The sequence below is a fragment of the Mirounga leonina genome, unplaced genomic scaffold (assembly GCF_011800145.1).
Source record: "Mirounga leonina isolate KUSES-001 unplaced genomic scaffold, KU_Mleo_1.0 Mir_168, whole genome shotgun sequence".
Taxonomy (NCBI): Eukaryota; Metazoa; Chordata; class Mammalia; order Carnivora; family Phocidae; genus Mirounga; species Mirounga leonina.
In genome coordinates, this window is record NW_023270426.1 from 26142995 (window position 1) to 26158485 (window position 15491).

Sequence of the window (15491 nt, forward strand, 5' to 3'; positions counted from 1 at the left end):
CAAAACTAGGGTAGATATTCGGTGTTTGTTAGCATGCAGATAGTATTTGTGGCCGTGAGGCAGGTTGGAGTAACCTAGGAGGTGTGTGTGAATAGAGATTTTCCAACTGACCTGGGAAAGTCCAGTGTTCAGAGGATGGGAGAATAGGGAGGAACCAGCAAAGGAAACAGAGGAAGAGGGGCCAATGAGAAAGGAGACCCAAAGGCAGTAAGTGGGAGGTGACCCAGAGGCCAAGTGAAGAAAGATTATTGTGCCTGAAGCAACAAACAACCTAGCAAATTCTGATGTACCCCTGTCTTTGGATCTTTGGATACTGTATTTCTGTGTGTGTGTGTGTATGTGTGTGTAACTCCTTTGGTCTGGAGTCACCCATGTATCACACACCCTGTGTTTCCTCCCCTAGAAATTCTGAGCCCCTGTGGTCCAGGACTTCAGTGCTGGGTCTGTGTGGTCACAATTTTACTAGTTTTCTTTTCCTTTTGTGGCAGCCACAAGATCAGTTCCCCTTCCTTTCTACACTTCGAAGGAAAGCCTGAAGCTTCTGCCAGGTCTGCCCATTCATAAGGTCATTCATTTATTCATTCATTGGTTCATTCACCAGATAGTTACTGGGAATTTACAATATGCAGGTGCTGTTCTAGGCACGGGAGGATGGAGCCATGAACCACATGGTCCCAGCTCCGTCCTTGCCCGCAGGGAGTTTACATTCTAGTGAAGTGGGGAGGTGGTAGGGAGAAGGGGGAGATAATGTGTGTGAGGGATGGTCAATAAACAAGTAACTTGAAATTGTTATGCATGCACTGAAGAAAACAAGCGAGGGTCTGAGATACAGAATAGCAATGGAGACTAAGAGGGAGGGCTATTTTCAATTGGGAGGGCAGGAAAGCTTCTTGAAGAGTTAGATCTGAATATCTCCAAAGTAGCCAGCAAAATCTTTTTCTTGTTTAGAGTCCTGAATTGAACCTGTGTTCCTAGTTCCTAGAAACCCCCGAGGCTCTTGGTTTCCTCCTGGTTTACTGGAACAGTGGAGGAAACCTATATCCAGTTCTAGCTTCAAGTGCACCATTACTGTCCCAGTTCACATTATAACTCTGAAAAATCAGTTCTTTCACAGTTGCATCTCACATCCAGCAGAGGAGACAAAAGATTATAAAAATGGAATTTATTTAAGTTCATCTTAAACAAATGGCCAGTTACTGCTTTATTTAACTTTATTTACTCAGTTACTGCTTTATTTGTTTTTGAACACTTGATACAGTGCAGACTCTGGTCTAAGTAAGCATTTTTTGTTCATGCTACCAATTAATTTTTACAACAGCCCCGTGAGGTAGGTGACCAATGGATGACCATTGTCAACCCCATTTTATAGTTAAAATGCCTAAGACTTTTAGAGATTAACTGGTTGTAGTCCCACAGCCAGCAAGCGACAGAGCTGTGGTTAAAACCCATGTCTGTCTCATGCTTGAGATTTTGCTCTTGTCATTACTTTATAAAAGGTAATACGAAGGGTGCCTGGCTGACTCAATTGGGGGTGTGTGTGACTTTTGATCTCCCGTTGGTGAGTTCGAGCCCCACGTTGGGTGTAGAGTCTACTTAAATAAATAAACCTAAAAAAAAAGAGATGATATGAGAACATTCTTGACTATGTCTCTTAACTACTACATCCTTCATCCTCCCCTAATTATTGTTAGCTAAGAAACGTAAATACAAATTCACAAGCGGTAGGGTTTCTCCATAGTTGAACGATTTTGGGGGTATTTCAGTGACCTGTGTTAGTACTATTAATCAAATTCCATCCTAAACAAGAAAAAAAAAAAAAAAAAACCCTCCATCCTAAAGTAAAAGTGTGGTTAGTTTGTGATTTCAGCTTTAAAACAAGCACTCATTGTCTTTCAGGAATGCTGTAAATAGAAATTCAAGGAAGTATTTCAACTAAAAAAGATAAAAATATTTTTGTTAAAACATCAAATATTTGGCTTTCATTTCTTAGCTCACTTTAAAAACTATAATTTCAAGATGTTTTTAGCAAGCATGGTACATTTTGAGGTTTTTAAAAGTTCATATAGTGGGGCGCCTGGGTGGCTCAGTTGGTTAAGCGACTGCCTTCGGCTCAGGTCATGATCCTGGAGTCCCTGGATCAAGTCCCGCATCGGGCTCCCTGCTCGTCAGGGAGTCTGCTTCTCCCTCTGACCCTCCCCTCTCTCATGTGCTCTCTCATTCTCTCTCTCTCAAATAAATAAATAAATAAAATCTTAAAAAAAAAAAAAGTTCATATAGTGATACAAGTTATAATTTGTGAGACATTTATTACACCTGAAAATATACTAGGTATATTATTTCACTTGTTCTTAACTATAGCTCTCTGTGATAATTACTTATTGTCCATCTTCTAAAGATGAAGCCATTGAGACTCAGATAGTGAAGAAACTTACCTGAGATTCAAAATCATTGTGTCAAAGCCAGTATTTGAACCTATGGATGGAAACTGATGCTTTTTTCATTATACAACTTTGTTTTTTATTCGGCCTTCAGAAGTGTTCTTTCCTTATTAGATTACTTTCATTCTTTAAATAAGTGACCTTGGGGAAGTATCTTTCTTCCCTGGTATTCAGTTTCCTTGCCTTTAAGACAATGTGATTGAATTGGATATTTTCCATAATCTCTTTTAGCTCTAAAGCTACCTGGTTCTGTGAGTCCACGAATGGCCCAGTTCAAAGATAATTGGTTGGTGTTCAGTGGGACTCCTGGTTTTCTCATTTCTGCTTTTTGGGAAACAGTAGGAAATTGAATCTTTTAAATCAATTTAGTAGGTTTATCTACTATATTTTATACTGACAGATATATTATCTGGTCCTTTTTAGTTGCAAAATGTTTCCTCACTGTCATTTATAGTACTCATCACTAACAATAGGCCAAAGAAATAGATTTGAATTGCTTTTCCTTTCTTTCATTGGGTTAGTCTGGGGGTCAGCAAACTGTGGCTTGTGGGCCAAATCTAGCCTGGTACTTATTTTTATATGGTTTACTAAGATTGGGGATTATATTTTGTAATGGCTAGAAAACAAAATTAAAGGAAGAGTTTATGATGCCTGAAAATTACATGAAATTCAGATTTCAGTGTCCATAAAGTTTTTTGAAATCCAGCCACTATATTCATTCGTGTATCATCTGTGGCTGGTTTCCTGCCACAACATCAGACTTGAGGAGGTACAACAGAGCCTGAATGGTCCAAAAAGCCTGGAAACCCTTTCTAGAAAAAGTCTCCCAATCTCTGGGTTAGTTTGTATTAAAGTGATTAAACAAAGAGACCAACTGAGGTTGTTCTAATGCCTTGATAGCCAAGTAAGCAAAACAAAAACTAAGCAGGACTCAGTGCACTTGAATCTGAGAAAATGAAACTGAAGAACACAGTCACAAACAGCCACCCAGGCTTTCCCACATAAAGCAACCACTTAAGCTATAACCAAATAATTGCTTTGCTTTGCTTCCAAGTCTTCTCCATAAAAACTTTGCCCTTAACTCCTTTCAGTGGAGCGCTCCCAATCATTCTGTTTGGTGCTGCCTGATTGGATTGATATTTGCTCAAATAAACTCTCAAAAAGTTTAATGTGTCTCAGTTTATCTTTTAACATCTGTCATACTGTATTGATTGCCTCTTATTGCTAGGCATTCTACAGGTCACAGGGAACACAGAAGCAAGCAAGACCTACAAGTTTCCTGGGCTCAAGGACTCATTTCTCAAAAACAGAACAAACAGGTGCCAGGCCAGCTGAGTCAGTGGAACATGGGACTCTTGACCTCAGGGTCGTGAGTTTGAGCCCCACATTGGGTGTAGAGATTACTTAGAGGAAAAAACAACAACAAACAAAGTTGGAGGGCACAGGACTTCCGAATTTAAATTTTGCCAAAGGAGTTTTTTTTTTTTTTTTTAAAGATTTTATTTATTTATTTGACAGAGAGATAGAGAGAACAAGTAGGCAGAGAGGCAGGCAGAGGGAGAGGGAGAAGCAGGCTCCCCACTGAGCAGGGAGCCCGATGCGAGGCTCGATCCCAGGACCCTGGGATCATGACCTGAGCCAAAGGCAGCTGCTTAACTGACTGGGCCACCCAGGCGCCCCGCCAAAGGAGTTTTTTAAATACAGTTCCTACCTTCATTTATCATCATCTCACTTTAAGAAAAAGAGTCTGTTAATACAAAAAATGAGTATATTCATATCAAATTTGTAGGAAGGACATAATCTCAAAATAGAAAACACGGCCTCAGATGGAATGCATATTATGGAAAACTCATTGAGTTCTCACTGTTTTTCTCGTTTCATGATGGATCAGAGAAAACTTCTTCCTGGGCTGGCAGAGGTCATCAGATCAGCTTTGGGGAGCACAGGGCTGGTTCACATTGTCACTTTTCAGGCAAAACAGCCTTTAGAACATAGCTAGTTTTTAAACTGGAGAGTGTTAGTGTTTTAATGGTGCAAATCTTCAGCTTGGCAGCATAACAGCCACTAATTCTGTAAGGCAAATTTTTCTGCAGATGGTGCCAGGTAATACAAACGTAGTGATGGGAAATTCCAGAAACAAACTAGAAAGGGAAGTGGGGAAGTAAATAAAAGAAATCTGCCAACATCTACTCTTGTAGATCCAGCAGATATTATATCCCCTTTGCCCTGTATGTAGATGCAAGATAACCCATTTTTGTACTCATGTTTCATGCTGGCTTCTCCTTAGAAGGAAGTGATGGCGAGAATAATTTCTCTACAGAAACACTGCCCTCCACTACACCACCAATGCCACTTAGGATAGACAAAGCACCCACTAAAAACTACAGCATCACCTCAAAACCCAGGGCTGCATCTAAAGGAGCAGGGATCCCCAGAGAAGAAAACTTACCCATTAATAAGGATTTGAAGCTGGATAGTGAGTGTTTTCTAGTTGCTTTAGAAAGTTTTTAAATTCCCAGTGACAAACTTTGTATTTTGCAACAACTGAAATAGCAACCCAAAGACTAGAAATGACCCCTTGCTTCTGTGCATCCCCATTCTTAGTGTCTATGATATTGTTCATCTCCCAAATGTGTTTCCTAGAGCACGAACTACGGGGGACCTAGTGGGGGAGACAGGATTCTGTACTCAAAGAAAAATGAGAACTACTACGTTCAGAACAGTCTCACAGGATTATTTACTGCAGGACATCTCAGGACCTCTAATACGCTAATGTGTATTTCAAGCATATACACATGTACATGAAGATCTGGAGGCGAGAAAGAGAGCAAGGTGCACAGAACTGCATTTGTGTAGGTTACTTTACCAAAGTAAGCCATTTTACTTGGTCATTTCAGCAGCAACAATTCAGCAGCAGCCTCAGCAGCAACAATTATAAAATAGACCAATTATTTTCACGGACCCAGGTAATCCTGGGTCTGTAATTGAAATTATCTTTGACAGTTTTCTGATTTCATCTCAGTCTCTGAACGAGCTTATTTTTATTGATGGCGTATCATTTTTTAAAATATCTTTCTTCATTTAATACACATTCCTGTAAATGTAGATATATCATTAAATGTTTAGGAAACCATCCTTAAAACCAATGATTTTCCAGGACACCTGGGTGGCTCAGTTGGTTAAGCGCTGGCCTTCAGCTCAGGTCCGGATCCTGCGGTCCTGGGATCAAGTCCCGCGTCAGGCTCCTTGCTCAGCGGGAAGCCTGCTTCTCTCTCTGCCTGCCGCTCCCCCTGCTTGTGCGTGCTCTCTCTCTCTCTGACAAATAAATAAAATCTTTTAAAAAAGCCTAATGATTTTCCATTTTGGAAACTCCCTAAGAACCATGTATTAATGCAGATGCCCAAAATTCAAGAGGAGGTGATTCAATAGGTTTTCTGATCAGTGCATCCTATCAGTTAGGGTTGTATCTGGCTTTGAGTAACAGAAAACTCCACTAATGCGGCCTAAATAGGTTGCGTTATTCCCCCCTTCATGTGATGAGTAGTTGGTAGGTGGGCATTTTAGGGCTGGGTGTGGTGGCTCATGAATATCACCAAGGCACCTGGCATGTGGCATTCATCCTCATGGTTGCAAGATGACGGCCGCTCCTTAACGCATTACGCCCATATTCTCGGCGAAAAGAGTAGGGAGGGAAGATGGGCAAAAAGTGAGTGTCAGCTGTCCCTTTATCAAAAAACCAAAACCTTTTCCAAAGCCCCACCCAGTAGATTTCCAGTTCTTTCTCGATGGCCAGAAAAATGGCACATGGCACCAGCAGCTGTGTAGAAGTCTGAGTTGTTGATAACATACAAAACAGACCTGTATACTGCAAGTAATATGAATTTCATTAATTTCTTGAGCCAAAGAATGTTAATTAAGTGCTGCTACCTCCCCTGAAGAACTACAAACCAATGAATTTTTAAGGAGAGATTACTCTTTCTTCTTTCAAGGAAAATAAGGATTTCATGTCTGTTTCAGTCAATTGGATTCGATTTTTAGCCAAAACAAATTAGAGGCTTGCATAATTATTGATATATTGGGGGCATACCAGCAAATGGTCCTGGAAAAACACATACATTTCAGAATGAGATACCTCCTCTTTCATTCATGTGTGATCTTATTCCAATTTTAGGTTTGGCTAGTATTATTAATTTTATATATATATAAAATATCTTTCTTATAGATATCTTATATGCAGATAGTTACTTAAAACAGATAGATTTGAATTCTTAGCCTAGTTCTACCACTAAGTATGTGACCTTAGTCACCTTACTTCTCTAATCTTTAGTTGCTTTATCTATAGAACAGGGATGGTAATGCTACCTACTTCCCAGATTTTAGTAGAGGTTGGAAATGCAATAAAGTACTTAGCACAGATCCTACTACAGAAAAAAAGCTCAAATAAATATCATCATTAATATCACTACCATCATCATTCTTTCTTTTTTTTTTTTTAAGATTTTATTTATTTATTTGACAGAGAGAGATAGTGAGAGCAGGAACACAAGCAGGGGGAGTGGGTGAGGGAGAAGCAGGCTTCCCGCTGAGCAGGGAGCCCGATGCGGGGCTCAGTCCCAGGACCCTGGGATCATGACCTGAGCTGAAGGCAGACGCTTAATGACTGAGCCACCCAGGCGCCCTTACAGCTTTAGTTTCAATAACACATTTTCGTATATTTTCTTCTAAAGGCTGTGATATTTTATTTTTCACATTTAGATTTCTGTTCCATCTGGTATTGTTTTTTTCTGTGTAGTGTAAGGTAGTGGTCAAGACTGATTTGTTTCTCCTTATGGGTAGCCATTTCGTACAGTGCTGTTTATTAAATCTTTCTTCACTGCTCCGCAGTGTCACCTTTATTGTAAATCAGGTGACCATATATGAGTGGGTCTGTTTTTGGATTCATTTATTGTTCTTTGGTCTGTTTATTTATTTTTATGCCCATCCCCTACTGTTTTAATTATAGAGCTTTATAATCTTGATATCTGGTAATGTAGGTCATTCAGACTTTTTTTTTTTTTAAGATTTTATTTATTTATTTGACAGAGAGAGGGAACACAAGCAGGGGGAGTGGGAGAGGGAGAAGCAGGCTTCCCGCGGAGCAGGGAGCCCAATGCGGGGCTCGATCCCAGGACCCTGGGATCATGACCTGAGCCGAAGGCAGACACTTAATGGCTGAGCCACCCAGGCGCCCCCATCATTATTTCTTAAAATCAACTTTATCGGGGTGTAGCTTAGACACAATAAAATTTTAACAAATGTCGACACCTGTGTAACCATCACCACAACTGAGACATAGAATATTTACAACACAATCTCCAAATCATTCTTTTAAAACTGGAAAACTGATGCCTTATCCGGTAATAATACAAAGGTGAAGTCACTGTATAAAAAGCAACATATGGTATCAACTATAAAAAAGAATGAATATGTGCTAAGTAGAATTACAAAACCATGGAAATGTAGCAAAAAGAGCATTCATTTTTTTAAGATTTTATTTATTTCTTTGAGAGAGAGAGAGAGAAACAGCATGAGAGGGGAGAGGGTCAGAGGGAGAAGCAGGCTCCCTGCCGAGCCGGGAGCCCGATGCGGGACTCGATTCAGGGACTCCAGGATCATGACCTGAGCCGAAGGCAGTCGCTTAACCAACTGAGCCACCCAGGCGCCCAGGAGCATTCATTTTGAGGGGGTTGGAGGACTGGTCAGTTGTACTGCTTATTATTGCTTCTGCCTATTCAGCATTAATTCCCTCTTTTCCTGTTAACAGCCCTTTGTTTGTCCTTTGGGGGAAACAACTCCTCCCTGGTGCTTTACGTTTTGGGAGTGGGGCTGTTTAACCCCTGGCTTCAGTCTTTAAATTTCTGCTCTAATTCTTGGGGGAAAAAAAACCCTCTGTTACTGCTAATATTGCTGGATATAAGTTTGGGGGAGCAGAGAGCCACTGAGAATGAAGGCACCATAGAGGAAGGTCAGCTCATGGGATGGAGAGAGAAATCTTGTGCTGACGTCATCATCCAAGTCCCCAGAGGCTACATCTATTTCTGGTCCTTAGTTACGGGAGGACCTAAGAACCTTCATCATGGACCAGCCCTGTTCTCCAGTTTGTGTTCAGGAGCCATGAATGAGTGGCCTCTGCTCACCTCTGCTTATGTGGGCTCAGAGAGAACCTATATGAGAATGCTCTCCAATTTTCTACAAATGGAAGGTCATTGTATGGCAGGTGTAAAATAAATTGGACAACTGAAGTCAGAGGTTACGGATTCAAACTATACTGATACTGAAAATAGAACTCTTTAGACTTATTGTTTGACTAGTTGGAAGGAATTCAGACATCTTCCAAAGAATCTAGGTCAAGTTATTTTGCCTAAATTATTTCTATATTTCCTATGAAAGTGATTTTTGCTTTATTTTCCTTCATAGCTACAGCCTATGTTGTCACATGCATTGCTGTTTCTTCCTTATTCAACTCATGTCCCTCCTATTGGCCTTGTGCAGCTCTGAAGTACCCATTGCTGTTCTAAGACCTGGGGCTGTAGCAGCAGACAACACAAAATCTCAACTTTATGGAGTTTATTTTCTAGGAAGAGAGAGATAACTGCACCTTCCATGTGCCAGTTTTGTACTCAATACTACTGCATTCTGATTCTCTTTTTCTGATAATATTGCCTGAAGTGTGGGAAGTGCTTATGGAAATTCTGAATTAAATTAATAAGAAATAAAATGTTATCCATACGTATTTGCCTGTAAATGGACATATTAAGGTATATGTGTATATGTATGTATCACACACACTTCTTAGCTAGGTAACCTGGTTTAATTTACAATTCTGGGCCTCAGTTTCTCACCTGAAAAATGGGGATTATCATAGTACCAATATTACCTGGTAGGGATTAAATGCATGTAAATAATTTAGCATAGTGCGTGGCACAAACTAAGCGCTTGACAAATGATAGCTAACGTTATTATTATTATTAATACATTTATTTTACTTTATACACAATTGCCCAATATTCCACAACAGGAGAAGATAAATCATTGTGGCCCCCATTTTGTTTCATTCATTTAACATTTATTGAATATCATGTGCCAGGCCCACTGTGGCAGATTATTTTTTTCAAACATGGCTGTAACAATATCTCCCATTCCTGTCACTTCCCCACCTAGAGGCATAGTCTCATTCCCTTTCCTTTGAATCTGTGAGGGATTGTGACTTGCTTGTAGCTAATGACAGTGGTAGAAATTTGTGACTTCTAAGGCTAGGCCATAAACGGTGGTGCAGCTTTCCCCTTGTGAGATGGGACATTCACACTGGAGTCCTGAGACTGCCATGCAGTGAGGAAGCCCAAAGTTGGGCACACACAGAGCACATGGAGAAGCCCTGGGCCCACCCAAGGAGAGGGAGCAGCTCAGCTAACCACCCCTGCTCCAGCGCCTGTCACCATCTGACTGGGAACAGAGGAGAGACTCTAAGCTGGAGTCTAAGCTCTCCCCAGATTCCTGGTCCCCAGAGATCATGAGAGAAAATCAAAAGATTGTTGTTTTAGACTATTAAGTTTCAGTGTGATTTGTTATGTATCCATAGAGAACCAGAACACCTACCTTTTAAGTGCTCAAAATACAGCATTAAGCAGATCTTTCTCATCCTTGGCAAGTGAGGAGCAACTATTTTCAGGGTTTTAATTATCTATCCCATAGCTGTTTGGGCCTGCTCTCAAGTCTAAATTTGTAGATACAACACCAAACAGATCACATTCATTCATTTATGCATTCAATAAACCGATCAATTTATTTCTCAACATAGATGCCTTCTCTGGCTCCTGAGTTGGCAAACTTTTCCCCATGTTCCAAGCCCCGAGGCCTTCTCCTGTCTCATCATGCAGTGCTTTTGCTTTTCTCCTGTCTCTCCCACCGACCAGCAGCAGTTAAGTTCATTCTGTGTTATTCATCTTAGTATCTGTACCATCTAGTTTAGCGCCTGCACATAGCAGACCTATTTTAAAAAACAAACAGAACAAACAAAAAAACCTTAACTGAAGGAGGGCTGCTAGTTCCTGGGGACAAATTTTTGCAGGGACAGTCCCTATCCTCCAGGAGTTCACAATTCAGCACTAGACACTGTGGGGTCCAGCCTGACAAGTGCAGTAAGTGAGCTGCCTGGATTGATTCCAGTGGTGGAACAGAGGGACAACAAGGCAGCGCACTGGCGGTGGGAGGTGGGGAAAGATTTATTCATTTATTCCACAAATATTTGTCAATCACCTGAGCACGAGTATTACACGTAGCACATGGTAAGCTCTCAATATCTGTTATTGAATGCAAGCCACTGGTGTAGGTGTTGGGAATGCAGCAGCTCACAAAACTGCAGCGGTCCGTGCCCTCGTGAAGCTCACAGTGTATCTAAGGACGACAGAGAGGACGTAATTATGTAAAATTGTGCTACATGCCCAGCAGGAAAACAACAGGCGGCTGAAATTCTCGTAAGGGTGTTAGATCTTTCTGCTGGGGGCAGCCGTGGGCGGATTTTGAGCAGGAGTGGCCATGAGGGGGACGGACTGTGGGGGGCGAGAAAAACTGCAGGCAAGAAGAGCTGGTAATTCAAAGATGCAAATATTTTCTGCTTGACTGGAATAAGGAGCGTGTGTTTAGGGTTGACATGGTGGTTCGTTGCGCTCGAGGTTCTCCCGGGGTAGGGGGCTGCATTTTGAGTGAAAGCTCGATTGCCCAGGCGTGCAGGGCGGGCTGAACGGAACTGCAGCCCCAATTCCCAGTTTTTTCAGACTAGTCATATTTAGGGTCCTCCGTTCCGCAGACCTGCAGAAGCACTACCTCGGGTTCGGATCCTGGCCGCAACAGGTCAGCAAAATCGCGAGTGGCAAGGGCCCATGCACCACAGCGATCACCCCTTCTGCACCGGGTCTGCAACACCGCGCGGGCGGGAGAGGGCGGAGCTTGTGTTGCGGACCTAGGCGGTGGCGTGGGCCCGCCCCCTGCCCCAGGCCCCGCCTCTACGCCCAGCTGATTGGGTGAAGGCCACGGAAGGGCCGGGTGTCCCCGGGCGGCAGGGGGGGTCGGGCTGAGGCGGACGTGCTGATTGGTCCGGCTGGGATTAGGTCATCGCTAGCAGGTTCGAGCGGCCCGGACGCCGGCAGGGCGGCTGAGGCTGCTGTGAGAGGGCGCTCGAGGCTGCTGGAGAGCGAACAGGCGAAGGAGGCGGGGAGGCGGCGGCCGCACTCGCTCGCCTGGTCTCTCGCTTCCCGGCACCGCTGCGGGTCTGTCGCTGCGCTTCCTGCCCGCCAGCCGCTCCGTGGCGCGCCGCCGGAGCAGCCGCGCCTCGGCCGGGTCCCCGCTCGGGTCAGGAGTCGTGCGCGCCGGCGGACACCGCGCGGAGGGCGAGCCGGCGCCACACCTGTGGAGCCGGCGGGCGTCGGGGGTCCCGGCCGGGGTCCCGCCGCGTGCGTGCTCGGGGCTGCGGGCCTCCCGGGCGCTGGGGGAGGCGCGTCCCCCGGCTGGGCGACGCGGGCACTATGGGGCTCCCCGCGCTCGAGTTCAGCGACTGCTGCCTCGACAGCCCGCACTTCCGAGAGACGCTCAAGTCGCACGAAGCGGAGCTGGACAAGACCAACAAATTCATCAAGGAGCTCATCAAGGACGGGAAGTCCCTCATCAGCGCGCTCAGGAGTGAGTGTCCGGAGCCCCGCGGGGACGGGGCCCTGAGGCGGCAGGGCCGTCGGGCGGCTCTCGGCCCTGGGCGTCCGCGCGCCGGCGGCTGCCGTTCCGCCCTGGGGCCATGAGGGACGGCTGTGGATGCTTACAGCGGGGCGAGAAGGGTCCGTGGGATGGGCGAGCCAGCAGCAGTCGGCGAGGAGGGGGACCGGCCGCTCGGCCGTTGGCGTTCTGGGCCGGCGGGAGGTGGCCGAGGGCGAGCGGTGCTCTGGGGCACGGCGGCCGGGTGTGCGCGGCACACAGGTGTCCCGGCAGCGAGACGCCAGTGCCTGGCGCGCCGCACCCCGTTGGGAAACGCCACCGCGTGCACCGCTCCAGCTCCCCTGGGGGAACACTCGCTCACCCCTGGGTACCCAGGCGGGGAAGCGGAACGTGCCCTGCCAAGGGGGCGCTGCCTCCCCTCAGCAAAACGCGGCTCGTGATGGCTTCGCTCTCTGTCCGCCAGTCCGCCCGGGCCGCCGGGTTCTCCGAAAGGCACGGGCGCTGCCAGGGAAGGGCTGGGTGGAATGGTTGGTTAGCTCGCGGTTCTGGGCGGTAGTGGCCGCCGGTAACCCAGGGCCGCGTACGTGTGCAGGTTCTGATTCTTGTGTTTAGCAGAAGGTGACAGCGGTGGGAGCACAGCATCAGCGTGTTCCTTTACTCTAAACTGTGGGCGAGGGTAAAAATAGAACGAACATATCCTGACTCTCTCCCTCGCTCTCCTTTTTACCTCTCCCATTATCCTTGAAAACTCAAAGGTTTTGAGGGAATGTCCTCCGGCCTCACTCAGAAAGCAGAAGTTTAAGCTCATCCTTTAAGATTCTTGAGCCTTTTGTAAAACCGTTTTTACTTATTTCCTTTTGGTGGGGCCGGGGGTGGGGGGTGATGAGGTTTGCATTCAAGTGTATGATTTTCTCTTGACTTTTGCAGATCCAGAGTTTCTCCTGGCCAAACAAGAGTGTTCTAGGGATGAGCTCCTTGGATTGTGAGGTTGTTTTTGATGCCTTTTCAGTCTGCCCATTTAAAAATAGTTTGGTCCATCTTTTAGTTTTGAGAATCAGGAATGACATGAAGGAAGATAGTGGAAATGTCTTTGACTTACCTTTTCTTGTCTGTGTGATGGATTTCTTAATAGGTGATACCTTTCAGCTAAGACAGGTTGCACTGGCTGAGTGGGGTCCTACCTGTGAACATTGTTCCCAGGCCTCTTGAAAGGAGACTTCCAGAAGTCAAGTGCCTGAGATGTCATTTTGTGATCCTGTTGCTTCTAAAAATGAAAAGGGAGATAATGGAACCCCAGGACAGCAATTGCCAGTCTTTTGGGGGGGTGAAATACACATAAAACTGTGGTGTGATGAGGTTCCTCAGAGGCAGGGTCTCTGATGACCTGAAGCCTATTCTTCCTTTCTCCGTGACCATCCTTGGTTCAGGTAACACTCCACCCCTGGTTTGGGGTAAGATAGGGGCTCCCTCATAGACTGGGCCCACGAATTTTGATCGACTCTCAGCCTGGGTTTAATTGGGCTTCTGCTTTATTCAAGCAAACGTAGGAGCGGCTGCGGGGTGCTAGGTACTGCTTTGGGCCCTGACAGTGTAGCGGTGACTAGTCTGTTGCCCCTGTGGCTACAGAGACTGACTCCTTGCCAGTGAATTATCTCATGTTATTCATTTTACAAATGAGAACACAGGCTTGGTGGAGTCACTAGTCCAGAGCCACACAGCTCCAGCAGTGGGGCCTAGTTTTGAACCCCTACATGGTCTGAGCCAGAGTTAGAGTTCCTGCTAATACAGAACTCTTAATCCTTTCCCATCCTGCTTACCCAGAGTGGACCCCCTGGACCAAGCCTACTAGAATTTGGAACTGCATTTGTATGTCTGTCGTGAGTATGAGTAGGGTGCATTAGTGTGACTGGAAATTTATTTGCCTGCTACTCTTTTTTTGGCAGGGGTAGAAATTCCTTGCGTAGGAGGAAATGATGCAGTGATAGGGTTTAAGAGTTATTTAAGTTATCTAATGGAATGGAGCAGCCTGTAACTTGGGGGAAAGACTAGTAAGGACCTAAATGTTTTAATCTCTGTATATTCGGTTGTATGTATTAACTATACTCCTTGCTACTATTACTTAAATAGGTCATGTGTGACCTCTTCAGTGTAAAGGGTGGAGTTCATCACTCTTTCCCAGATTTCAGGCATTCCATTATCATTAGGTGCTTGCTGCAGTATGTATTACTATCTTAGTATTGTGTATTAGTTTTCTTCTCTTCATCTTTCTCACTACTGAAAATGTAAAACTAATTACACAAAATAAATACATAATTATATAAATAACCCCAGATTAGATGTTTTACAGTCTTTTCCAGCTATAAAATTTTATGGTTTTATTTTATAATTAGCATTCACAGACATTTGGGTTTAGGTTTCCTTCATGTGTTAATCTGAGGCAATAAAACTAGCCTCTTGGGATTGCAAAGTTCAGCTAGATCATTGTTATTACTACTTTTATTTTATGCATGAAGAAACTGAAGATCAGAGAGGTCAATAACCTGCTCAAAGTGACAAAGCAGTTAAGTGTACTTGAACCCAAGTTGTCTGATTCCAAAGCCTGTGCACTTAACCCTGAAGCAAAACTGTTGTTTAGGTCAGTTGTCTCTTGAATCCCCTTGAGAATCTGATAAACAAATAACACCCTTCAAGTTTTTCCCTGGAGTCCAAACCTCTGGTTTGGATACATAGAAGATAAACAATAAAATATTTGTGACCTACCTTGGGGACTCTATGTCAGTTTTTTTCTGTCCTGATTTGCCCAGGTCTTTTCTGTGGGTGCTCATATGCTCAGGATTTGTTCCGTGCCCTGATGAATCAGTGTTTCAGTCGGGAGGATTTTGTATGTTCAAGACTTTCTGTTTTTCTGTAGAGATGATAGAAGCTGGAGATGAAGTTCAGATTTGTAGAATTAAGGTTTAGCATTTCCTGGGTTCGAATCTTAACCCCATCACTTAATGGTTGACTCTGGACAAATCACTGAGCCTGAGCCCCTTCTATGCAAAATGGTAGTAGCCACCCTGACCTTCTAGTTTGAGGACTAAATGAATCAGTGCTTGTAAAGAAAGCACTTAGTTTGGACCCTGGTGCATAGCACTGCTCATGTGTTGGTAGTTATAATCATCTTCCAGCATTCAGGGTTGTCAAGACTCAGAACAAAAGTTAGTAAGAGCAGAGGTATATATTTTGGTTTGGGTGCAGGGAGTTAGGCTTATGCCTTCTTCATAACTTACACAATTGTGTATGTATTGACCACTGGTGGGAAGAATCCTG

At 44.4% G+C, this 15491-nt stretch overlaps 1 protein-coding gene across 4 annotated transcripts in view; it reads left to right on the forward strand.

Annotated features, from left to right (window-relative positions):
* Positions 1-11596: 11596 nt before the first annotated feature.
* ARHGAP26 (Rho GTPase activating protein 26) overlaps positions 11597-15491 on the forward strand; it is a 431503-nt gene continuing 427608 nt past the window's right edge. For 3 of the 4 annotated variants that reach the window (XM_035014359.1, XM_035014361.1, XM_035014360.1), the window contains exon 1: positions 11999-12152. In XM_035014359.1, the coding sequence (XP_034870250.1) occupies positions 11999-12152 (154 nt within the window). Of the gene's footprint in view, positions 12153-15491 lie in introns of all 4 variants that reach the window. The other variant, XM_035014358.1, reaches the window with a different exon arrangement.